At 39.2% G+C, this 27,138-nt stretch overlaps 1 protein-coding gene and 1 pseudogene across 2 annotated transcripts in view; both read left to right on the top strand.

The window, feature by feature from the left end:
- KNL1 (kinetochore scaffold 1) overlaps positions 1-9,930 on the top strand; it is a 63,238-nt gene extending 53,308 nt beyond the window's left edge. The window contains exons 18-26 of one of the 2 annotated variants that reach the window (XM_049705816.1): positions 507-584; positions 751-790; positions 2,124-2,225; positions 2,679-2,779; positions 5,524-5,592; positions 6,263-6,372; positions 6,574-6,692; positions 7,398-7,520; positions 8,237-9,930. In XM_049705816.1, coding sequence (XP_049561773.1) covers positions 507-584; positions 751-790; positions 2,124-2,225; positions 2,679-2,779; positions 5,524-5,592; positions 6,263-6,372; positions 6,574-6,692; positions 7,398-7,520; positions 8,237-8,336 — 842 coding nt within the window. In that variant the 3' untranslated portion in view covers positions 8,337-9,930. Of the gene's footprint in view, positions 1-506; positions 585-750; positions 791-1,366; positions 1,803-2,123; positions 2,226-2,678; positions 2,780-5,523; positions 5,593-6,262; positions 6,373-6,573; positions 6,693-7,397; positions 7,521-8,236 lie in introns of those variants that run through there. The other variant, XM_049705817.1, reaches the window with a different exon arrangement.
- Positions 9,931-12,124: 2,194 nt separating this feature from the next.
- On the top strand, positions 12,125-12,521 carry LOC117202927 (DNA-directed RNA polymerase II subunit RPB9-like; annotated as a pseudogene).
- The last annotated feature ends 14,617 nt before the right edge of the window (positions 12,522-27,138 follow it).

Below are 27,138 nucleotides of genomic sequence, written 5' to 3'. Positions count from 1 at the left end.
TTATATTAAGGGAACCTGGTGGTGGCAAAGGATAAAAGTGGATTCAGAAAATATTTTTGAGGTAAAAATCTAAACTTGGGTTTGGATGTGGGGAGAGAGAAGGCTTTTAAGGATGTGTCCAAGGTTTCAGAAACAAATTAAATTTAAAAATGTAAATTTGTGTATGTGCATCTGTATATGTGTATCTGTTCCTGCTTAGTCCGTGGGGTTTCCTAACAATAACTTTAATATATGCAAATTATATATAAACAGTTTCCATCTCAGAGTGTCCCCTAAGAAGCTGCTATTGGAGATCATTGCCATATGGCTCAAAGTTCACTTGTCTGCCACTAGAAGCAAGTCTTAGTATGAAATTATTATTATAGCTCAGTGCTTTTTTGGCAAGGAAAGGTAGGGAAAGATGAATGTGAAATATTCTTAACACTTCATTTGGGGACCATCTATTCTTTTCATTTCTGGTTGTTTATTTTTGACTGAGTTATTCTAATGCATGTTGTCTACTTTAGAAACTAAGTATTTGGAGGATGAACAGAAAGACAATCCTGTGGAAGAGTGGGATTCTGAAATGAAGTCTGCAGAGAAAGGTAACTGAATTAATTAAGGAGATAAATGGGGGGAAAAAATCCCCTGTTCTGAGTTTATTTATTTATTTAGGTAAGATTGGTGAGATAGACTTTTCAATAAAACAGATGATTTTTGTACCAATATTTTAATGTGTACATTCTGATAGATTTATTTTTCTTTTCAAAGAACTGGAACAGCTGAAAACTGAAGAAGAAAAGCTTCAAAGGTTAGTCTTCTGTTTGAGTGTTAGAAAATACGCTAAACTTCACATGGCTAAGTGACTTCCTACCTCCAGAAACTGACAAGATTGAGGGCATGAGTATTGACTAAGGCTGAGTCAGAGCTTCTACTGTACTTTGAACTTGACCTTGGAGGCCATCTTAGTCAGTAGTATTTTCTAAGCATTTATTGTTTACAGAGCATTAATCCAAGGCAGTAGTTCTCAAGCTTGTAAAATATCAGGATCCTGGGCTTCCCTGGTGGCGCAGTGGTTGAGAGTCCGCCTGCCGATGCAGGGGACACGGGTTTGTGACCCGGTCCGGGAGGATCCCCCATGCCGCGGAGCGGCTGGGCCCATGAGCCGTGGCCGCTGAGCCTGTGCGTCCGGAGCCTGTGCTCCGCAAGGGGAGAGGCCACAACAGTGAGAGGCCTGCGTACTGCAAAAAAACAAAACGAAACAAAAAAAATATCAGGATCCTATTAAAGAAAATCTAGCATTAAACTGCTTTTATATGGCACTTAAGTATAAATAAATATAAAATGAGGTATGTGTTTCTTTTTTTTTTTTTTTTGCCGTACACAGGCCTCTCATTGTTGTGGCCTCTCCCGTTGCGGAGCACAGGCTCTGGACGCGCAGGCTCAGCGGCCATGGCCCACGGGCCCAGCCACTCCGTGGTATGTTGGATCCTCCCGGACCGGGGCACGAACCCGTGTCCCCTGCATCGGCAGGCAGACTCTCAACCACTGCGCCACCAGGGAAGCCCGTGTGTGTCTTATACTCTGGATCTTATTTAACTATAAGACTAAAAGAAATCAAATACAAATAATGGCAAAACCAAAAAAATTCCAATTGAAAATGTAAATTTGACAGGTGATAATATCAATATTTGGCTAAAAATAAATTGATGCTAGCAAAATGACTAACAAATTATAAGTTCTATTTAGCTCCAATAAACTAAACAAAACCAAATGCAGGCACTGAAATTATGTCATGTCTCAGTTTTATGTTGGGCATTCTTATGGTCTACATTATGCTTACATTTTTAACATCAAAATGAAAATGTAAATTTTAATAATAATCCTAAAGAACATGTGAACCCCTAAGAATATCTTCATGGATCCCAATTTGAGCGCCATTGATTTAGGCCTTTCCTAATTAGACCCAAACTTCTAGTTTAATGCTTATTAAAAAAAAAAAAACAACTAAGAATGCAAAATGGATGTCATACACCTCACTGGGGAGCCATTTAGCACATGACTTTTTGTCATAAACTTTTAATGAAGTCTGAATTCTCTAACAGTGGCCTTATCTTTCTCTAAATACCTGGTTTGATTTGCAGAAATCTCTTAGAGCTGGAGGTACAGAAAAAGCAGACCCTTGCTCAAATAGACTTTGTGCAAAAACAAACAAATAGAACTGAAGAGCTACTGGATCATTTGAGGTAAGGAAAAGTAGGTGACATTAACTTGTGTTTTATCCTGTACCTTCACGGTTGTCTAAATCCACTAGTGCAGTTGACATATGTTTGTAATGTGTATCACTGTTTTTAACCTATAATACAATGCATTCTCAAAAAAAAGTTAATATACTCAACACTAAGCTGAAAGTATACAAGGTGGGAGAGCTATGGAATTATAATTTTTAAATATTTAATATTTTATATTGCCTAGACTTGGTTTTTCTCTGATATACAACTCAAGATTGAGTCCATTCTTATTTCTTTCAAAAGCATAAGTTTGTATATTCACAATATTGGAATTAAAATAATGATTGTCTCCCAAGATAGTAGAAAACTCCAACAGCTGCTGATGGTACTATTCAGGTGGTATAAGAAGTTAACTCTCTTCTTTTATCTCAAAAAGTGTTTTTTTTGTCTTGTTTATTCTCTCTTCAGCTTGTCTGAATGGGATGTCATTGAGTGGAGTGATGATCAAGCTATATTCACCTTTCTTTATGACACAGTAGAACTCACCATCACCTTTGGAGAGCCAGTAGGTGAGTAGCAAGAATAAGATAATTCCCCTGCACATAAATGTACAGCTAAACTTACTAAAGATTCATATCTCTATTTTAATACAATAATAACTATTGACATAATAAAAGCACTGCTGAAAATCTTAATTAAAAGAGGCAATCACTTTAATTAGTGATAATAGAATTTTATCTTATTAAATAAAAAATAAAATAAAAATTCAGCTAGTGAAAGTTACCCTTTGTCGAATTACATTAGATAGAAATTTTGCCTATCCAAAATAATGGATCAACATGCTATTCATATCTGTTTACTCTGAGTTCCTTTTTTCCATCTGTCTTTTGTGATAGAGAATTTACTCTAATGGCTGATGATTCTTGACTGGTTGTTTTTTTGTATATAAGTTAACCTAAAAAGCTAATTGGAAATTCTGTGTGTATTGGTAGGTTTATCAAAGTAGGTAGACATCACTATATGGTAACTTGACAGAGTCCTAGCTATTTTGTTAAAATCTCCTGTCAGTATCTTTAGGTCTTTTCTCTTGAAACAGATAGCTTCAGCATGGCCAACCCTGGGTGATCATGGCCAAATTGAAACTTAGGATCTTTATAATCTCCCAGCCTCCAAGCCCAATTCTCCTTAAAAGTTCCTGGGAATTCCCTGGCAGTCCAGTGGTTAGGACTTGGAGCTTTCACTACTATGGCCCCGGGTTTAATCCCAGGTTGAGGAACTAAGATCCCGCAAGCCGCATGGTGTGGCACCCCCAAAAAAAGTTCTTTTTCTAATGAATACCATCAACTTCTGTTCAGGTTCAAAATTAAAACTTAGGAATCACTCTATACCTCTTTCTTTATTTTTATTTATTTATTTTTGGCTGCGTCGGGTCTTCGTTGCTGCACGCAGGCTCTCTCCAGTTGCAGCGAGTGGGGGCTGCTCTTCATTGTGGTGCACGGGCTTCTTATTGCATGCGGTGGCTTCTCTTGTTGCAGAGCATGGGCTCTAGGCACGTGGGCTTCAGTAGTTGTGGCACACAGGCTCAGTAGCTGTGGCTTGCGGGCTCTAGAGTGCAGGCTCAGTAGTTGTGGCGCATGGGCTTAGTTGCTCCGCGGCGTGTGGGATCTTCCCGGACCAGGGCTCGAACCCTTGTCCCCTGCATTGGCAGGAGGATTCTTAACCACTGCACCACCAGGGAAGTCCCTATACCTCTTTCTTCCTCACCAGGCATATCTAAATCATGAATAAGACTTACTGATTTTAATTTAATATTCATCTACTTTTTTGTGTCTCTCTATCAATAGTCATCTCTAATCTAAATGATTACAATAACACTATAGCTGGTCTTTCTGGATCTTTTCCTTTTCCTCTCCAATTCTTTCTCCTTCCTGTAGCAATAGTGATTGTTTAAAAGTTTATCATGCACCCCCTATTCTTAGACTAATGATCAAAATACTAATATAGCCTGTAAGGCCCTGCATGAATTGAATTTTTCCTCCTTTTCCTGCCTCATTTTACACTGTTCTCTGCACGTCGGCCACAATGGATTTCTTTCATTTCCTTAAAAGGTCATGGTCTTTCATGCTCAGTCATATTTCATCCTACCTCAGGACATTCATACTGATGTTTCTTATGCCTAGAAGCTCTTTCCCCTGTCTTAGTCCTTCTGGGCTGCCATTTTAAAAATACCATAAACTGAGTAGCTTATAAACAACTACTGGAGGCTGGAAGTTCAGTTCTGGAGGCTGGAAGTCCAAGATAAGGATGCCAGCAGAGTCAGGCAAGGGCCCTTTTCCGGATTGCAGACTTTTCATTGTATCCTCACATGACTGAAGGCCTAGTTAGCTCTCCAGGGTCTCTGTCGTGAGAGCACTAATCCCATTCCTGAGGGCTCCACCCTCATGATCTAAGCAACTCCCAAAGGTCCCATCTCCTAATACTATCACACTGGGTATTAGGATTTCAGCCTATGAATTTCAGACCATAGCACCTCCTCTTCACTAAATAAATGTCTACTAATAGTCTTTAAGAGCTCAGCTAAATTATCACTTTCTCAGGAAAGTTTTCCCTGACTCTCCTTTACTCATTCCCTCCACTACTTGCCCTCCTGGTATGTGTTCTCATTGCTTCCTGCAGTTTTCTTAATTGAGCTTATTATAGTTTGTAGTTCTTGGTATGTTTATTAGTACAATTATCTGTGTGTTCCCCTGAGTTGTAAGCTTCTTTAGAGCATAGATTGATCATGTCTGTTTGTCTCACTGTCATATCCACGGTGCCTAATACATAGAAAATAATCAACAAAGTGAAAAGAATCTGAATTTGAGATACAGGAGATAACTGGTGTCTGGAAGAGCAATCAGCTCTCCTGGCTACCTAAAATTCATTACTATAATGCTGAAAGCATACATGATTTTCACTGTATTAGTACAAAGATAGTAGGTCTGGGGAGGTCATAGTCATTTTCTTTATATGGTTCCTGAAAATAATATTATCTTCACACAGAAGTTAGGGATCAAAGGAGGAGGCCCTGATAAATTACAAAAATGTTCCACACCTTAAATGTCATTTAAAGGCCTGCCCAGTTAATATAGTTCAGCATTCTCAGGGGAAACTTTGCATACACAGAGAATAATATGATTCAAGGATAAACCTTCAGCTGCCTATGAAAAAAACCTTGCTACCCAGAAAGAGGAGGATTCTAAAGTACTGAGTTATATGTGGCTTTGAATCAGATAATAAAAAGAAATACTATCCTTCTGTTGGTTTTTCCTAGTTGGTCTCCGTTTCCTGGACAAGGCTTGTAGGAAGATTGTTGACCTGAATTTTCAATCTCTGTTAGATGGTAAGTTCAAAACATTTAAACCAACAAGACTTTGTTGGAAATTTACAAGTGTATATTGCTCCTTGAGAACTCTTTTACATACTAAATTAAATATAAACAACAACAATAATAATAATTTGTTCTTAGAAATGTGTATTAGACCTAAAACTGCTTGGGTATTGTTCCAAATATTGGGTGGGTTTTAAAAGAAATTTTTTTAAAAAGTTATTACTAGATCTTGAACAATGGTTAATAATAGCTATTTCCATAATTTACAAATTACCATTGTGAGTACTTACTCTGTATCAGGCATGTGTACTACTTACATCAACACTACTCCCCATTTTACAGTTAGGGAACTATAGCTCAAAAGAAGTAAGTATTGTGTTTAGGATCACGCAGCTAGTAAGGAAAGCCAGAATTTAAACTCAGGGTTATGTTACATTTAAGCCTATACTTTTAACTAAGTTCTATTCTATATGTGATAAAGGCTTGAGTTTATATCAGAATGTCTTATGTTCACTATATATGTTGATTTATGTGTTTGAAAATAAAATGGAGACGATACTTAGACACCTAGTAGTTTGAAGGTATTTTTAGTTAATATTTCTAGCTTGTATTTATATATATATATAAAATATATGAATAATAAGTAATACTCTGCTTTTGATTTTTTTTTCCCCTTCCTCAGAGGATAAAGCTCCTCCTTCCTCCCTTTTAGTTCATAACCTTATTTTCCAGTACATTGAGCAAAGGCAATCCTGGAAGAAGAAATGTACAACACAGCATCAGGTACCCAAGGTAAATTCCCATTGAAGTATTTAAAGGAAAATTATGTTAACTGTCCCAAACAGCAGAACTGAAATTTTATATATGTAATAGTGTATCCTGAAATGATAAATATATTAAATTGTTTAACTTTGGGGGGTTCTTTATAAAAGAGCCACTAAACACTGAAATGTTTTCATACTCTCTTTTTTTTTTTTTTCCTATTTTTCCCAGATGCTTCAAGAAATCTCACTGGTAGTGAGCCATTGCAAACTTCTTGGAGAGGAGATTGAGTTTTTAAAGCGATGGGGACCAAATTATAACCTAATGAACATAGCTGTGAATAATACTGAGTAAGTGTGTTAGTTCCCTAGGGCTGCCATAACAAAGTACTACAAACTGGGTGGCTTAAACAACAGAAATTTATTGTCTCACAGCTCTGGAGGCTGAAAGTCTAAGATTGAGGTGTCAGCAGGGTCAGTTCCTTCTGATGGCTGTGAAAGAGAATCTTTTCCATGCCTCCCTCCTGACTTCTGGTGATTTGCTGGCAGTCTTTTGGCATTCCTTAGTTGTAAATATATAATCCCAATAGCTCCTTTCATTTTCACATGACATTCTTCCTGTGTGCATGTCTGTGTCCAAATGTTCCCTCTTGATTAGGACACCAGTCATTTTGGATTAGGGGCCCCCACCCTACTCCAGGAGGACCTCATCTTAATTCATTAAATCTGCAATGACTCTGTTTACAAATTAGCTCATATTCTGATGTACTGGGGATTAGGGCTTCAACACATGAATTTTTAGGGGACACAGCTCAATCTATAACAGTAAGTAATTAGTTGAAAACTTATTAAGATAATTTATTTTATTGAGTTTCATGACTAATGAAAATACAATCATAATCATACTTTGTTGCAGTTGTTTTACTCTCTGTTTGTTTGATAAGGACAAGAAATGATGTATACCAAAGTTTCTCATGCCAGTATAAAAGCAAAATGTATTTGTGTTTCATTCTATTTTTGTTTTGTATTTTTAACTGAGGATCTTGTCTTTTACAGATTGAGGCTTTTATTCTGCAGCTCAGCAGCATTTGCAAAGTTTGAGATAACTTTGTCTCTCTCAGCCCATTACCCATCTGTCCCATTACCTTTCTCTATTCAAAATCACCTTGGAAACATTGGGTGAGTAAAAGGCCAGCAGGAAAGGGCCCCCAACTACTTTTTTACCTTTGTTATATCTTTTGAAAGATCTCTCAAAGTGATCAGAAAATGGATAGACCATAGTGAAAGCCAAATGTCACCTCTATCTGAGTTCATTTTGAAGAATTTGTTCTTTTAAAGTCAGTGACCTTCATTGCTATCTCCAGTGGATGCTGGAGACAGCTGGTCTATTTTTTTACACTTGCTCCACTTTTTGAACACCCCTACCTAAACAGGAATCAAGAAGGATAAAAATCCTGCATAAGCTTAGTCCAGATCATATTTGAACAACTTTTATGGTGCAGTCATAGTGCTTTTCTCAATTAGTCTGCGGAAACAGACCTAAAAATATTTCATTTCTACTGTATATTTTGTGACTTTTTGGACACACTGCTGACAGATTGTAAAGTGACAGAGTTTAGAATATGCCCACCTCAAATCCATCAGCAAACACCAACAGATATTTATAGCTAGAGAAAGCAGCTAAGTCAAGATACCTCACAATTATATACAGAATTGGTTCTTAGGCCTTATTTTTGGAATCTCAGTTTAAACTGGACAATCTAGCTATTTCCAGAAATACCTATTTGTGCTTCCTAGCAGACTCAGAAACTGTACTCAAACTGTACTCTGATATGAATTGCACTGAAATTAAGACAAGTTTCCAGAAAAATTAAGTAACCTTTTGTTCTTTACAGCCAAGATAAAATCGCTGCCATTCTATCTAAAGCGCCACTGGAAGACAACTACCTAAAGAATGTAGTCAAGCAAATTTACCAAGATCTGCTTCAGGACTGACTGCCATTTCTACCAGTAGACCCATGGACTACAGTTGTAACAAATCAAGCACAGTACACTAAGTAACAATATTATGTCGGAGTCTCCATTGCTGTTTAATCATCTTTAGGTCATAGAAGCCTAAAATTTCTTCTGATGATGTTACAGTTAATTTGTATGGTTTTTAAATTTCTACAGTCAGGAGTAATGAAAGGCCTCAAATAGCCTGCTGTCCACTTACTCACCTTTCTACCAAAGGTTTAAGTAGTAGAATACTTAGGGAAAATTTCTCCTAACTAAAGTTGTGCTCTCCGCTTCAGTACAAGCCCTAAGGAGTAACTTTTAAGTATAAGAAAAGGTGTCACCACCAACAAAAACATTAGCCATTTTCCATATATAGGGCTGTGATTTTTAGTTGCTGGCTTCTGCCTACCAGGTATTTCTGGGGTAGTCATGTCTATCTACCAACCACTCATCCTCCTTTTGCTCCATTCCAGAGATGTTATTAAGAGAAAGCAATAGCACTCAGCTATTGGAATGGTTGCCATCTTTTCTCGAAGACCTTGCCTTCTTTTAAATAGTGTCTATTAGTATTTTCCTAATAAATATAATTTTGTAGGGAAAGTTAATTCATCTTTGGTCCAATACATATATGTAAATATATTAATTTGTTCTTGTGTTTGTGAGGTAGTAAGGAGATGTATATAGAAATGCAGAAAGATGTATAGACACCCTTCTGCCTGGGCAGTTTCTGTCTTTCTGAAGGATGCTTTCCAGCAAGATTCTCAGTCTCCTTTTATTTAATAACCAGCTTCAAACAATATCACACCCAAAATACAGGTTTGTCAAGTTTTGGCAATAGTAATGAACTTAATGTAAGTATTGGTTTCTGAAGCCATACGTTTCTCATACACAAAAATAAGCACATCATTGATATTGAATGATCAGTATTATCTGTAAGATAGACAAATATGAAAAAACTTCACCCAATCTTTAGTCAAATCCTAATCATGATAATTTTTGTTTCTCTTATATTGAAGCCTAAACTAAAATATATTTGCATTTTTAAACTAGTTCGTCTTAACATTTTGCATTATACTTTAGGATGGGGTTTAAAGACCTATGGGTCCCACGGATGTTATCTGCCCTTTTGATTGGCTTTTACTTCGGAGCTACTTTGTCAAAAGAGCAACTGGTCTTTTAAGCTTCAAAAGTCAACATAAAACTCATTTGCCATAAAAATCAAGATGTAGATGTTCCCTATTTCTGTGAACTCCTTGAAAAACTTTTAAAGTCACCAATATGGTCTATTTCTCATGAAACTTAAATTAGTTTTCTTACTGGAGTTATTTCTTTTCTGTAAAGCTAAAAAATAGAAGTTTTGTTTTATGCATTTTGGTAACCTGGAATGACCAGTTCCCAGAATGATTTGGCTTGTAATGATGGTCTCTGCTTTCTTGGGCTTGGAGTACATAATTGTAATATTTACCTAGTTATTTGCTTTTGTATTTGTTCAAAGTATTGGTTATTTTTATAAAATTCTTTGGAAGTTTTTCCTCTACTGATTGGAAGCAGATTAGTTTTTGTGCTATTAAAATAAGCTTATTATATGAAATATTTTAAAAGCAGTGTCTCTTTATGAAGTTTTTTTTTTTTAACCATGTATCCAATACATCTTTGAAGATATGCCAAAGAAAGCTCCATTTAGGAACACCCACCTATTTGAAAACTCAGATAAGATTAAAGTCTGTCAGGACCTTAATCAAAGAACCAGGTACAAACCATAGTTATCCTTATGTCTCTAAAGGACAGTAAAAGAAAGCTATTTTGAAGTTCCTTAGGAAACTATCACTTCTTATGAGTTAACGGAGTGGTTCTCAAAGTATAGTCCCTAGACCAGTAGCAGCAGCCTCACCCCAAAGCTGCTGAATTAGAAACGCTGAGGGAGGGGACCAGCAATCTGGGTTGTTGGGGTTTTTTTACTTTCTTTTTTTCAAAACAACTTTATTGAAATATAATTTACATATGATTCATCATTTTTTAAATTTTTTTTTTTTTGGCTACGTTGAGTCTTCGTTGCTGTGTGCGGGCTTTCTCTAGTGGCAGCGAGCAGGAGTTACTCTTCGTTGCACTGTGCAGGCTTCTCATTGCTGCGACTTCTCTTGTTGCGGAGCACAGGCTCTAGGCACGCCGGCTTCAGTAGTTGTGGCACGCAGGTTCTAGAGCGCAGGCTCAGTAGTTGTGGTGCACAGGCTTAGTTGCTCTACAACATGTGGGATCTTCCCAGACCAGGGCTCGAACCCATGTTCCCTGTATTGGCTGGCGGACTCTTAACCACTGCGCCACTGGTGAAGTCCCTGACTCATCATTTAAAATGCCCAAATGAATGGTTTTTAGTATATTCACAGATACGTGCAACCATCACAATTTTAGAACATTTTCATCACCTCAAAAAAAAACCCCACTTTTCAACAAATGGTGCTGGGAAAATTGGATGTCTACATACAAAAGAATGAAGTTGGACTCTTACACCATATGCAAAAATTAACTCATAATGGATCAAAGATATAAATGTAAGAGCTAAAACTCTAAAACTTAGAAGAAAACGGGAAAAGCTTCAAAACATTGGATTCAGTAATGATTTCTTAGATACGACACCAAAAGCACAGGCAACAAAAGTAAAAATAGTTAAATAGAACTATCAAAATTTAAAACTTGTGCATCAAGGGACATAATCAACAGAGTGGAAAGGTAATGTATAGAATGGGAGAAAATATTTGCAAATAATGTATCTGATAAGGGCTTAATATCCAGAATACTCAAAGAACTTCAATAACAAAAACAAAAAAACCCATATCACCCAATTTAAAAATAGGCAAAGGACTTAAATAGACATTTCTCCAAAGATGATACACAAATGGCCAACAAGCACATGAAAAGATGTGCATTATTTGTATTAGGGAAATGCAGATTGAAACCAAAATGAGATACCACTCACACCCACCACAATGATCAAAAAGAAGATGGGGACTTCCCTGGTGGTCCAGTGGTTAAGACTCAGTCCCCACTGCAAGGGGCACCGGTTCGATCCCTGGTCAGGGAACTAAGATCCCGCATGCCCACGCAGTGCGGCCCCCAAAAAAGAGGGAAAAAGACAAGATAACAGGTGTTGGCAAGGATGCAGAAAAATCGGAACCCTTGTGCACTGTTGAATTGATGGAAATAAAATGATGCAGCTGCTATGGAAAACAGCACAGTAGTTACTCAAAAATTAAAAGAATTAACCATGTGATGTAGCAATTCTACTGGGTATATACCCAAAAGATGTGAAAGCAGGAACTCTTAACATATTTGTACACTCACGTTCATAGCATATTCACTGATAGGCAATTTCAGTGTCTATCAGTTGATGAATGGATAAATAAAATGTTATATACATAAAATGGAATATTATTCAGCCTTAAGAAGGGGAAAAAAATTCTGACACATGCTACAACATATATGAATCTTGAGGATATTATGCAAAGTGAAATGAGCCAGTCACAAAAAGATAAATACTGCATGATTCCACTTACATGAGATGCTGAGTGTGGTCAAATTCATAGACACAAAGTGGAAGGGGGCAGGGAATGAGGAATTCTTGTTTAATATGTATCGAGTTTCACTTTTGTAGGATGAAAAAGAATTCTAGAGATTGCACAACATTGTGGATGTACTTAACACTACTGAAATGTACACTTAAAATTGGTTAAGATGTCAATTTTTGTGCCTTTTACCACAATTTTTTAAAAACATCCATAGGTGTTGCTATGGAAACAGACAGGACCTAGGAACCAGGCTTCTTGGTTATTATATTCTGCCAGGAGTGTAACATGTTTTACCCAAGGGGGACAAAGACAACCGCATTCTTCTCTACGCATGCTAGAATTGTGATTACCAGCCGGAGAAGAAAAACGGGGCATCATCTACGTCAGCAAAATAACACAACTGACCCAGAACATCACTGACGTGTCCCAGGACCAGATGCTGCCTGGAACCGAGCACTACCACTGCCAAAAGTGCGGCCACAAGGAGGCAGTGTTCTTCCAGTCACACAGAGCCAGGGCTGAGGACGCCATGAACCGGCACTACCTGTGCAGGGCCCCACACTTTGGCCACCACTGGAGTGAGTGAACCCCTTCAGCCCCACATGTATAAATGCTGGGTTCCTGCGTGCAAAACAAACAAAAAGCAAAACCTATAGCCTTTAGGTATTGCCCCCTATTTTCACATCACCCCAACCCACCTTACCCCTAAAGCAACTAGTAATCTACTTTTTTTTTTAATAGCTCTTTATTGGAGTATAATTGCTTCACAATACTGTGTTAGTTTCTGTTGTACAACAAAGTGAATCAGCCATATGCATACACATGTCTTCATATCCCCTCCCTCTTAAGCCTCCCTTCCATCCTCCCTATCCCACCCCTCTAGGTCATTGTAAAGCACCATATAATCTACTTTTTATTACTATGACTTTGCCTATTCTAGACCTTTCATATTAATGGAAGCATATAATATGTGATATTTTATGACTGGTTTCTTTAGCATAATGTTGGAAGGTTCAGTCAAGTTATGTATCAGCTTCATTCATTCCTTTTTATGACCAAATAATATTTCATTGCATGAATATACCACATCTTATTTATATGTATTAGAGTAATGGGATTTTAGAGATTACACAAGCAACAAATATATATATACAAATTAGACTTCATCAAAATAAAAAGGTTTTGTGCATTAAAGAATATCAAAGTGAAAAGACAATCTAAAGAATGAGAAAAGCTGATTATGAATCATATATCTGAGAAGGATCAAGTATCCAGAATATGTAAAGCATTCTTACAACCTAACAATAAATAGACAACTCTATTTTTTAAATGGACAAAGGACTTGAATAGACATTTCTCTAAAGATCTACAAATGGCCAAAAAGTACATGAAAAAGATGCTTGACATCATTAGTCATTAGGGAAATGAAAATTCAAACCACATTGAGATACCACCTTAAACTTACTAGGATGGGTTATATAAGTTTTTAAAAATTGAAAATAAGTGTTGGATAGGATGTGGAGAATTTGGAACATTGTGATTGTTGTAAAATAATGCAGCCACTATGAATGAAAAATGATGCAGCCACTATGGAAAACAATTTATCAGTTTCTGAAAAGGTTAAACATAGAACTACCAAATGACTGAGCAATTCCAATCCTAGGTATATATCCAAAGGAACCGAAAGCAGGAACTCGGAAAGATATTTGTACATTAATGTTCATAGCAGCATAATTCACATTAGCCAAAAGGTGGAAACAATTCAAGTGTATATCGACAGATGAATGGGTAAACAAAATGTGGTATATACATACAATGGAATATTATTCAGCCATAAAAAGGAATAAAATTTTGATACAATAAGAATGGACCTTGAAAATACTATGCTTAGTGAAATAAGCTAGACACAAAAGGACAAATATTGTATGATTCCACTTATATGAGGTAAATACAGACCTTATTCAGTTCCACTAGTTTTTATATGCAACTCATTTGTGTGTGTGTGTGTGTGGTTTTATGCAATTTTATCCCATGTATATATAGATTTGTGTAACAACCACCACAATCAAGATACAGAACTGATTCATCACCACAGTTAGGACTCCCTTTTGCTTCCACTTTATAGTCACAGCCACACCTGCATCCTTATCCTCTGGCAACCACTAACCTGTTTTCCATCTCTATAATTTTATCAATTTTAGAATGTTATATAAATGGAATTATAAGGTATGTGACTTTTTTTTTTTTTTTTTGCGGTACGCGGGCTTCTCACTGTTGTGGCCTCTCCCGTTGCAGAGCACAGGCTCCGGATGCACAGACTCAGCGGCCATGGCTCACGGGCCCAGCCGCTCTGCAGCATGTGGGATCTTCCCGGACCGGGGCACAAACCCATGTCCCCCTGCATCGGCAGGCGGACTCCCAACCACTGCGCCACCAGGGAAGCCCGGTATGTGACCTTTTGATACTGGCTTTTTTTCACTCAGCATAATGCCCTTGAGATCCACCCAAGTTGCCATGTGTATAAATAGTCTGTTCCTTGCTATTGTAGAGGGTTATTCCCACTGTAAGGATGTATCATAGTTTGTTTAATCATTCCCCCATTGAAAACTACTGGGCTGTTTCCAGTTTTTGGCTATACTAAATGAAGCTGCTATGAATATTCATGAACATATTTTGTATGATCATACATTTTTATTGCCTTGGGATAAATGCCTAAGAGCTTGCCGGGTCATAAGACAAGTGTATATTTAGTTTTATAAGAAAGTATCATACTATTTTTCAGAGTGGGTACACCATTTTACATTCCCACCAACAGTGCATGAGAGATCCAGTTTCTCTATATCCTCATCAGCATTTAGTATTATTAGCACAATTTTTACATTCGCCATTCCAACAGAGGTATAATAATATGATTGTGGTTTAAATTTGCATTTCCCTAATGGCTAACATCTTTTTGTGTGTTTATTGGACATCTGTATGTCTTCTTGATGAAATGTCTGTTCATGTCTTCGCCCGTTTTCTGACAATCTAAACAAACTGGATTGTTTTTTTTATTTGTTTTTTTTTTTTACTGCTGAGTTTTGAAGTTCTTTATGTATTATAGATACAACTCCTTTGTCAGATATGTGGGTTGCAAATGTTTTTTTCCCAGTCTAGAGCTTGTCTTTTCATCCTCTTAACAGGGTCTTTTGCAGAACAAACTTAAAATTTTGGTGAAATCCAACTAACAATTTTTATTTTATGGATTGTGTTTTTGGTGGCATATCTAAGAACTCTTCACTTAGTCCTAGTTCCTGAAGATTTTCTCCTCCATGTACTTCTAAAAGTTTTATAGCTTTATGCTTTACATTTAAATCTTTTATCCATTTTGAATTAATTTTTGTAAAAGGTTTAGATTGAGGTTCATTTTTTTCCTATGCCCATAGAATTGCTTCAGCACATTTTTAAAAAGCCTATCTTTCAGGCTTCCCTGGTGGCGCAGTGGTTAACGGGCTTAGCAACTAAGCCCGTGCACCACAACTACTGGGCCTGCGCTCTAGAGCCCGCGTGCCACAACTACTGAAGCCTGGGCACCCTAGAGCCCGTGCTCCGCAACAAGAGAAGCCACTGCAATGAGAAGCCCGTGCACCGCAACGAAAGTAGACCCCACTCACCACAACTAGAGAAAGCCGCGCACTGCAGCGAAGAACCAAAGCAGCCAAAAATAAATTAATTAAAAAATTTTTTAAAGCCTATCCTTCTATTGAATTACTTTTTTTTTTTTTTGCGGTACGCAGGCCTCTCACTGTTGTGGCCTCTCACGTTGCGGAGCACAGGCTCCAGACGCGCAGGCTCAGCGGCCATGGCTCACGGGCCCAGCCACTCCCCGGCATGTGGGATCTTCCCGGACCGGGGCACGAACCCGTGTCCCCTGCATCAGCAGGCGGACTCTCAACCACTGCACCACCAGGGAAGCCCTGAATTACTTTCTTCAATTAACTTTTTTGGTGTGCAATAGTTTTTATTGTGGTAAAATACATAATATTGATCATTTTAACCATAAGCGTACAATTCAGTGATAGACATTCTAGTTGTTTCTGATGCAAATGTTTCTCTAGGCCCTAGAGTGTAGGGCACATTCTAAAGAGAGAAGTTTCTAAGTCAAAAGATATATGAATCTTAAGCTTTACTAGATAAAGCCAAATTGTTTTCACAAGTATATCAATCTTTCCCAAACCCAGTCATGAAGATAGTCCTTTATTTTATCTTCTAAAACTTCATAATTTTTCTATTCACAGTCATATCTTTAATAAACCTGAAGCTGGTTTTACATATGATGTGAGGTAGAAGTTTATTTGTTTTTTTTTTCCATAAGTGCATACCCAATTGTCTGAGCATCATTTATTGAAAAGACCATTCTTTCCCTACTGAGAAATGACATGTGATACCTCTGTCATAAATGAAGAATCCATATATGTATGGGTTCTTTATTTTGTTCCACTGACCTATTTGTTTATAGCCAAGCCAATAAAACACTGTCTTAATTACTATAGCTTCAAGATAAATTTTAATATCTGGAGAGGAAAGTCCTGTCATTTTATTTTTCTTCAGTATCACCTTGGCTAGTCTTAGCCTTTTGCATTTCCACATAAAATTTAGAATCAGATTGTAAAGATTCACAGGGGAAAGGGAGACTTGTTGGGATTTTTATTGATAACATTGAATCAATAGACCAATTTGAGAGAAATTGGCATATTTACAATTTTGAGTCTCCAATCCATAAATGTCTCTTCATTTATGTAGTCTTCAAGTCAAAGCCTTTTGATAAAGTTTTATAAGTTTCCCAATAGAGATTGTGTATATATTTTGTTTCTTGTTACTTTTTGATGTTATTATAAAAGATATCTTTTTCAAATGTCATTATTTTTGCTATTATATAAAATAAAATTTTTGTATGTTGATTTTTGTAATGCCACCTTTCTAAAACTCTTAATAATCCTAATAGCTTATGAAATTTCTTTTCAATTTTTTTATATACATAATCATATCATCTGTGAAACTGAGTTTTATTTCTGCCTTTACAATAATTATTCTTTTTCTTTCTTTTTCGTGCCTTAATGCACAAGATTAAACCTCCAGTACAGTGTTTATTAGAGATGGTGATAGGCAGGCACCTTTGTCTTGTTATCTCAAAGTAAAGCTTTAAAGTTTCCGATTAAGTGTGATGTTTACTTAAGGTTTTGTGATGTCACTGTTGCTGTTGATATACCCTTTATCCAGTTAAGAAAAATTCCCTTTTACTCTTAGTTTCTAAGAAATTTAACATGAGTGGATACTAAAGTTTTATCACAGTTTATTTTATTTATTGTGATGATTCTGTGATTTACACTTTTATCCGTTAGTGTGGTGAATTCTAGGAATTCATCCATTTAATCTAGGTTTTAAAATGTATTGGCATAAAATAGTTCATAATACTATTATATATGCTTATTATTTTTTCTACAATGTGAAGCTATGTTCCTTTTATTGATCCTGACTTTGGCCATTTGAACTTATTCTTTTTTTTCCTTGATAAGTTTAGTCAGGAGATTATTAGCATTTTAAAATAAAAGATCAAATTTTGGCTTTGCAGTTTTCCAGTTTACTAATCCTTGATTATATCTTTATTTTGTCTGTCCTACTATTTTTAAGTTTATTTTGCTGTTCTTTTTCCAACTTCTTGCGATGGTAGATATCTAGCTCAATTCTTAGTCTTCTTTTCTACTATGTACTTAAGGCTACATATTTCCTTTTTTTAATTATTTATTTGTTTGTTTGTTTGTTTGGCTGTACCGGGTCTTAGTTGCGGCACACGGGATCTTCGTTGCTGCTTGCGGGATCTTTGTTGTGGCATGCCGGATCTTTTAATTGCGGCATGCAAACTCTTAGTTGTGGCATGTGGGATCTAGTTCCCTGACCAGGGATCAAATCCAGGCCTCCTGCATTAGGAGCACGGAGTCTTAGCCACTGGACCGCCAGGGAAGTCCGTATATATTTATTTCTAAGTAATATTTTTGTTATCACTTAGTTCTTCTACATGATGTTTTAAATATATATTATGTTTCTATATCGTATTAATATATACCATATATTTGTCTTTTTTCTTTTGTGGTCAATAAGAAAATGAGATCATTATTGTACTTCATAACAGCACTCAGTCCCAAGGTTACAGATTGGACTTGGAAAACAGATGAAATTTTGAAGGTGGGTGTTTCCACAAATGAAGAATACCTGAGGGGCAAGAGATTGATTTGCACTACCGATATATTTGCTCTTAAAATGTTCATATCTTCAGTTTCAAAGTTTATGAAAATGAACAATGAATAACATATCAGACTGAGCCCAGGTAGGACCTATATAGCTGAGAGTAATTACACTCACAGCTGAAGAAAGTCAAGATGTTTAGACTGAAAATGGTATAAATCCCAAGTGGCACAAATATATATATATATATATATATATATATTTATTTATTTATTTATTTATTTATATATTTATATATGTGTGTGTGTGTATATATATATATATATATATTCCAACCCTTTTAAAATATTTCACTAGGGGGAATTCCCTGGAGGTCCAGTGGTTAAGACTCTGCACTTCCAGTGCAGGGGCATGAGTTGGATCCCTGGTCAGGGAACTGAGATGCCACATGCCGTGGTGCAGCCACAAAAAAAAAAAAAAAAAAAAAAAAATCACTAGAAATATTTAACAAGGGCAAAAAAGTAATGAGGTAGAAAATTTTAATCACCATGGTATCATTTCCTTGGAAAGAACATCAAAATCCAGTCTGATGCTCAGATTTGCAAGTACACAAATTACCTTTACTGGAACTCAGCAAGATATTTAGACTCACACTAACCAAATTCACAAGAGATTTTTTTCATAGCAGCTATTATCCAGTGTAATATATACCATCCCAGAAGATCTTAATGGTTATTAACAAAATGTTAAGTTTATGTATCCATATACTTCAGTGTAAACTGCTGAGGAGGAAAATTTTTTTCTCTACCCTGCTAGATTTGTTAGCAAGACAGTAATAAGGAAGGGCTGGGGTTAAACTAGAGTATGTCATACCTTGCCGAAGTAGAACACCATACCAGGCAATAAGAGAAATTGTAACATGTGCTGGACAAGCTTAAGTTAAGAACCAGAGTGTGAATTTCAGAAACCTCTTTGTGTTCTCTTTACTGATGATTAGGAGGAAGGAGAACTATGGCCTCCTAGGTCTTCATGTGAAACAAAGAACAGGTCTCACTAAGTAATGATTTTAAAAGATCAAAGAGGGCTTCCATGGTGGTACAGTGGTTAAGAAACCCGCAGGGGACACGGGTTTGAGCCCTGGTCCCGGAAGATCCCACATGCCATGGAGCAACTAGGCCTGTGCGCCACAACTACTGAGCCTGCGCTCCAGAGCCCACGAGCCACAACTACTGAGCCCACATGCCACAACTACTAAAGCCCATGCACCTAGAGCCCATGCTCCGCAACAAGAGAAGCCACCGCAATGAGAAGCCTGCGCACTGCAATGAGGAGTAGCCCCGGCTCGCCGCAATTAGAGAAAGCCCGCGCAGAGCAACAAAGACCCAATGGGGCCAAAAATAAATGATAAAATAAAATAAATAAATTTATTTTTAAAAAATCAAAGAATGCAGGAATTATTATTGGGCAAGAGAAGTAATCATAGCAGATACAATAAATCAGTCACAAAATCTCCCAGTTCCATATCAAAGGTAAAGACCAGGGCTTCCCTGGTGGTGCAGTGGTTGAGAGTCCACCTGCCGATGCAGGGGACACGGGTTCGTGCCCTGGTCTGGGAAGATCCCACATGCCGTGGAGCAGCTGGGCCCGTGAGCCATGGCCGCTGAGCCTGCGCGTCCAGAGCCTGTGCTCTGCAACGGGAGAGGCCACAACAGTGAGAGGCCCGCGTACCGCAAAAAAAAAAAAAAAAGGTAAAGACCAGCCATAAGCACATCCTTGAGCTGTTTTTGCAAAATCTAAACCCCCTTGAACACTCAACCACTAAACTAACTGGAGCTTAAGGATTGATTACGCTGACCTTTGCTGACTCTCTTGACTTCACTCAACTAGGTGCCTGGATTTTGTTAACCTAGAGTAAACTTTGCCTCATTTTAAGACTAAAATGTCCACCCCAAGGGCAGGGATTGCTACCATTTTTTAACAGGCAAGTATGTTTGAACATGTTGTGCTGCTCAACTAGAACTCCACCTCCACGTGAAAGATCACACTCACCCTTTCATGAATATGCATGCACCCTTAGCTTAACACTTCCCTGATCTTGCTGTGCTGGGAGACAGTGTTTTGAGAGCTATCTCCCTGTCTCCTTACTTGTCACAAGTGAAAAATATCTCTGCTTTGATCAAAAGTACTTGGCGTGTTCATTGGCTATGCACCCCAAGCCACGGACCCATTGAGTCTGGTAACAATTTCTGGCGACGCTGGTGGGTCCTGATCAGGGACTAGGATGGCCGGCCACACTGGGGTGAAGCAGTTGGTGGGGACAACTCCTCCAGGGCTTACCTCCGCTACTGATCAGGCCGCTTGGGGTGTCTTGGTCGGTCAGAGGTCTGCTTGGTATCTAACAGCTCAGAGACTGCTCACAGGCTGATCTCTGTGGGTGGAGTGCCCACCTGAACAACTTTGTTCAGTGCCAGCAGACTTCAGAGGGTGAGTAGAGTTCAGAACCAGTGCTATATTTAAGTGCAAGTGTTGGGATAATTTCACTTTTGATTAAAGCAGAATTTCAGGAACGTGCAATTGGGGTTTCAGGTGGGACAAATTAAACCTTGGGTTTCTGTAACTCTGGGAGGTTGTGTTCTTCCTGGTAAGGAGCCAGAAACCTCTGTGAGTGGGAACTTCGTTCCGACTGCTCTGGGGTGTTGCATTCCTCCTGTGGGAGACTAGAGACCTCTGGGTTTAGAAGCCATGTTTTCTGTGACTTGAGGAGGTTAAGTTCATTTTTTAATAAGAAACAAGCGACCTCTGGGTTCAGGGAATGCAGACCTGGATAGGGCCCCTATCAAGTTTCTGGGACACTGGAGACTGGGCAACTTGTTGTCACAGCTTTTTGGGGATCAACAGAAAACTTGCCACGACTTAGGAGTTCCCACTTGAGATCAGTTGGGCCGGATACTCAACCACATCAGTTTTTTTGTTTGTTTGTTTTTTAATTTATTTATTTTTGGCTGTGTTGTGTCTTCGTTGCTGAGTGCGGACTTTCTCTAGTTGCGGGGAGCGGGGGCTACTCTTCGTTGCGATGCGCAGGCTTCTTATTGCGGTGGCTTCTCTTGTTGGGGAGCACGGGCTCTAGGGCGCACAGGCTTCGGTAGTTGTGGCACACAGGCTCAGTAGTTGTGGCTCGCGGGCTCTAGAGCGCAGGCTCAGTAGTTGTGGCACACGGGCTTAGTTGCTCCGCGGCATGTGGGATCTTCCTGGACCAGGGCTCGAACCTGTGTCCCCCACATTGGAAGGCGGATTCTTAACCACTGCACCACCAGGGAAGTCCCCCACATCAGGTTTTTCCTTTCTTTTTTTGTTTTGGTTGCGTTGGGTCTTTCTCTAGTTGATGCGTGCGGGCTTTCTTTAGTTGCGGTGAGCAGGGGCTACTCTTCATTGCGGTGCCCGGGCTTCTTATTGCGGTGGCTTCTCTTGTTGTGGAGCATGGGCTCTAGGCGTGCGGGCTTCTGTAGTTGTGGGGCATAGGCTCAGTAGCTGTGGCTCGTAGTCTCTAGAGCGCAGGCTCAGTAGTTGTGGCACACAGGCTTAGTTGCTCCGTGGCATGTGGGATCTTCCCTGACCAGGGATCGAACCCGTGTCCCCTGCCTTGGCAGGCGGATTCTTAACCACTGCGCCACCAGGGAAGTCCCAGTTTTTCAATCAGGAGGATGAGAGGTGGGAAACTATTTTCAGACTCAGGAGGAGCAGACTCTGATGTCTGTAAATTGTATCAGTCAGCCCCTGAGAATGGCTGCTTCCCTGTGGTACATCAGAATGGGAAACATTTCTGTTCCCGATTGTAGTCCGTTGAGATGTATTATAAGTAATTGTAAATCTTTTGGGTAACAACCCATGACAAAGAAACAGATAGTGATCTTCTGTAACGTTGTCTGGCCCCAATGCTCACTAGGAAGCCAAGACAAATGACCAGAGAATGGATCTCCAAATCACAATATCATCCTATAGTTAGTTCTTTACTGCAGAAGGTTAGAAAAATGGCTCGAGATGCCACATGTACAGTGCTTTATGGCCCTTTGTAAAGTGACAGCAAGCCAAAAACCAGTAAGCATTGGGAAACCGATTCTGCCAACCATAGAGGGCCTATATATCAGAGGGCCCTGTAGATTCAGGACTTCCCATGGGAAGGGCCCAACCTCTTGTACCACCCCCTTACCCAGCACCTCTTTTTTTTTTTTCTTTTGGCCACGCCACCATGCGGCTTGTGGGATCCTATTTCCCTGAGCAGGGATCGAACCCGTGCCCCCTGCAGTGGAAGCGCCAAGTCCTAACCACTGGACTGCCATGGAATTCCCTACCGGGTACCTCTTACCGGGTACCAACACCTGACCCTGTTCCGCCTTCCCTGTCAGAAGGGAAGAGAGGTGTACCACCTCCTGCAGAAGTGAAGAAGGGCCTGACCGTTCCCTCTCAAGATTTTTGCCCGCCCCTTCCTCCTGGGCCCTCTGTTTCAGGGGGAACCACCTGAAGTGGGGCTAATTATCAACCTGAGGTTTCTGTTTGCCGCCTCAGGCAGGTCCCTGATGGTGAGAGGGGCTTACAACCATCTATGTCCCCTTCTCTACCTCAGACCTCTATAATTGGAAAGAACATACTAGAAGCCTGAGAGAGGATCCAGAGAGATTCATAGATTTAATGAGTGGAATATTTATGACTCATGACTCTAATTGGGCAGTCTAATTCAGTCCCTCTCAACCTCCTTAGAGCTGAGGAAGACCAGCGTCCTGTCGAAGGCTGGGGAAGAGGCAGATAAGCAGCACTTAACTCAGCCAACCACCAGATCTGGAGACCAGCAGCGGAAGCAGTCCCTGCCATTGACCCTACATGGGATCCTGTGTTTCAGTGAATAGGGCCTGGCTTGAGAATTACCAGTCTTCCACTTAAGGGGATAAAGCCTTCTTGCCGGAGACCCATTAATTGGGGAAAAGTCAAATATTCAGCAAGAGGCTGAAAACCCATCAGCATTCCTAGAGAGGACTAGAAAATGTCTCCAACAGTATACAACTCTTGATCTACACACCCCTGAGAGTAACCCAGTGGTCAATACTTATTATATCTCAGAGTGCCCCCAACATACAAAGGAAGCTGCAGAAAGTAGCAATGGGCCCAAACACCCCAAACTCCCATCTGGTAGATATTGCTTTTGGGGTGTTCAACAACCGAGATATGGCTGAGGAAGAAAAGGGGGACAAGAAGCTGAAAAGGCCAGGCACCCTCCTGGCTGTTGCTCTCCAGTTCACCTCAGGTAAGCCACGGGCATCAGATAGACCAATGTGGGTGAGTAACCCCGGCCCCCACCGAGGGACCAAAGTGGGGCCACCAGTGAAGTTGGGGCCCAATCAATGTGCTTTCTATAAGAAGGAAGGGCATTTGAAAAGGGAATGTCCTGACCATCCTCAGAGCAGGAGGGCCACAGAAATCCCAAAGCTCATGATACCCCAAGTAGAGGAAGACTGACAGGGCCTTATAAACCTGATAATATATAATCCCAACCTCCCCAAAGGAGCACCAGGTTGTCTTAGAACTAGAGGGGGAGAAAGTAGAATTTTTAATAGATACTGGAGTCACTTATTCAGTCTGGACCACCCTGAGAGGAAGACTGTCCACACTGGAGTGTACTATTAAAGAGGCATTAGGCAACTTTACTAGGAGGTTATTTTTAGAACAATTAACATGAAAATAGGACCCTCCACACTACCGGACTCCTTCCTATATGTCCCAGAGTGTCCCATCCCTCTGTTGGGATGGGACCTGCTCTCAAAGTTAAAAGCCTCTGTAAGTGTTGGCCTAATGGAAAGGCATATCTCTCAGTGGGGGAAAACAGCTTTTACTAGCCCTGGGAGAGGATATAAGAAAGTCTGAGAACGTACCTGCCCATATCTTAGAGAAGGTGAACCCAGATGTATGGTCTCAGGGTTGAGTCGGAAGAGCTAAAAACATACAGCTGATTAGGATCACCTTAAGGAATTCTGATCAATATCCTCGAGAAAAGCAGTATCCCCTTAAGCCTGAGGCAATCAAGGATGAGTTACATAGGACTGAGTGAACTGGTGAATATGGTTGTAATATTTATGTTTTTCGTCTGAAATATTACTGGCTTTTAATCTGTGTTTTCCAGATATAAGGAAACATTTCCACTTAAGCTAATTGTGATTGACAGCAACTTGGTAAATTATACCTATGTAAGCAGAATTGAAACACTTTTCTTTCTACCTAATCCCTCCAGAAACTGAAACCCTTAGGTTCCCAGCAGCCTGTCAGGTGAACAAGGAAGGTCACCTCCCAACAGGTGCAGAAATCTCAAGTATTTTGCGACTTCAAGAAGAGCGGAATTCATCCAAATCTGTAGATATCACAGGCAGAATCTGTGGCAAGCTCTTGACGTGGCTTTTCTGGCCTTGAGAGGCCTTTTAAAGATTCAATCTGAGATTCCTTATGAAAAGTTCCAGCACAGCTAATTGAAAAGACCCTTTATGATCAGTTAGACTTATGTAAATAATCAGGCCAAGTTTATTGAAATTAGACTTATGTAGCAAACAAATTAGTCTTAATTTGGCTGTACTGTTTTCCATAGTGGCTGTACCAATTTACATTCCCATTGAATGTAGGAGGGTTCCGAACTGTAAAGTTTAATTAAATTATTAAAAATACACTCTAAGTTTGTTTCTAAAGCTTATCACAGCAATCTATCTTTAGATGAAGATCAGATGCCCTATGACCTGCAACCAGGAGATTAGGCATCTGTCTCCAATCTAGATAAAAGGATCCTTACCAGGTACCCTTAACTAGCTCATGTGCAGTGAAACTGAAGGGAACTGACTCTTGAGTTCATATTTCCCACTTAAGAAAGGCCTCTGCACTGGACTGGTCTATAGAAAGAACTGCTGACTCCAAACAACATCCACACCAGGATGACAAGAAGACAGCAACAATGGTAGGCAGCTGACCCAAGAATCTGGACTAGGCCTGTAAGACCCATCCTACTAATTTAATCGAACTCTTTAACAAATGTTTGTAACTGCCTATTAATATTGAAAGTTATTGTTTTATTTCTAACCATACTGGTGACCCCAATGTATAGAATGGAAAGAAGATTCTCTAGTGAAGTTGTCACAGAGCCTAAGTACTCATGACATGTATCATTGCTTGCTTTAAGTCTACTGTTAAAAGCACATGTACAATGTGTAACAATTCGGTATAATTGATAAATGTATAGCCTATAAAAAGTTTTCCCATTAGCATACCTCTGAGCTTGTTCTCTGTGGTCTGATTAGTTTTCCCCCAAAGTAGATAACTAGGCAAATATCTGTATAAACATAAAGGAGACCTAGCACTGAGTGACATGATGGACCAGGGTGAGGCAGCAACCTTACTGGCACTGAAGGACAAATATTTTGATCTAGACAAAGATTTGCAAACAAAAGGGGAAATGATAGAAGAAATCTTCACACTGAAGTATGGGTAAGTCATTCTGGCTAATACATAATTAACCTGAACTTTATGCTGACCAGAACCGCCTGCTTTGTGACCTATCAAACATGTATTGTATAACTGCTTTGACCACTAAGGAGGGGAATCATTTGAAAATCCAAATGGAGTGGCTGTAGTTCAGGCATCCAAGGTGGAGCTGGATGGCCATTGTGAATGTGATTTTTATTCTTTTTTTTTTTTGCCTTGCCACATGGCATGTGGGATCTTAGTTCCCCAACCAGGGATTGAACCTGTGCCCCCTGCAGTGGGAGTCTTAACCACTGGACCATCAGGGAAGTCACCCATTTTTATTCATTTTTGTTTGTTTGTTTTTGTTTTTTGGATGTGATTTTTAGACACATTCCTGTATTGCTGTATTTTCTGAACTGTGTCAAGGACACTCACTGGTTCTCAAGGCAGTGTCTGCTAGCAGTTGCCAGCTGGAGACCATCCTTGTGGTCTCCTCTTGTAACTATTAAATTTTTTCTTATTTTGGAAATAGTAACAAATGAGACAGTTCAAGCCATAGCCTCCCAGCAGAAGACACTAGATTCTTTAGCCAGAGTAGTACTGGACAATAAAATTGCTTTAGATTAGATTTTAATAGAAAAAGGAGACATATGTGTAGTGGCCAATAGCTCCTGTTTTGTGTATGTTAATAACACATCAGAAGTTAAAACCTCCTTAAATAACATTAGGCAACTGGTTACCTGGCTACACGTCTCCCCAGAAGTAACAGGTACAGACTGGTTTTCAGGCTTATTCTCCTGAATTCCTCAGAGAATGAGATCTACTTTTCAAGGTTTATTAAAGTTCAGGTCGTCACTCCTCCTCCTACTTCTAACTGGGACTATTACACTAAAATGGTGGACCAAGGAACTAATATCTTCATCATGCAAGACTAGGTTCCAAGACCTGGAACTTGGGAATATTTCCATCTTGGTGTCCATTCCCCAGCTGAGGCAGGACTACACCCCATTTTAGTAGGAAGTATCCAGAGTGGTTATTGCCCCATTCCCTCAAAGATTTGGGGAAAGTTAAAACAGGAGTGGAGATTGAAACTGAGTCCCCCTAAAACTGACTTCCACTGCCAAGTTTATGATTAACCTCTCTATCCAAAACTGTTCCCTTTTTTGTCGTGCCCCGGTTACCCTCAGGATTGAGGAGTATCAAAGAAATGGGGGGATTAAAACTGAGCAGGTTATGACATAGTATGAGTGTGTTTCATGTTTGGTAATTGCAATCATTGTTGCTTTTGTTGTGGTCATCCATTTACAATGCTTGGTGTCAGTCTATTTATCTCTTGTAAAAATAAAATACAGTGTGTGTGTGTGTGAAGAAAAATCCATATATATATATATGCTTCTCCCCTACCTCTTCTGAGCAGTTTACTCAGAGGTACTGAGTGGCTGTCTCTCAAGCTATAGTCTGCAATAAGACCCTGAATAAAACTTAAACTCAGAACTCTCAAAAACAAAAAACAAAACAAAAAA

Source organism: Orcinus orca, chromosome 2, assembly GCF_937001465.1.
Source record: "Orcinus orca chromosome 2, mOrcOrc1.1, whole genome shotgun sequence".
NCBI lineage: Eukaryota > Metazoa > Chordata > Mammalia > Artiodactyla > Delphinidae > Orcinus > Orcinus orca.
The sequence above is the reverse complement of the archived record's forward strand: the minus strand, read 5'-3'. Positions and strand labels throughout refer to the sequence as shown.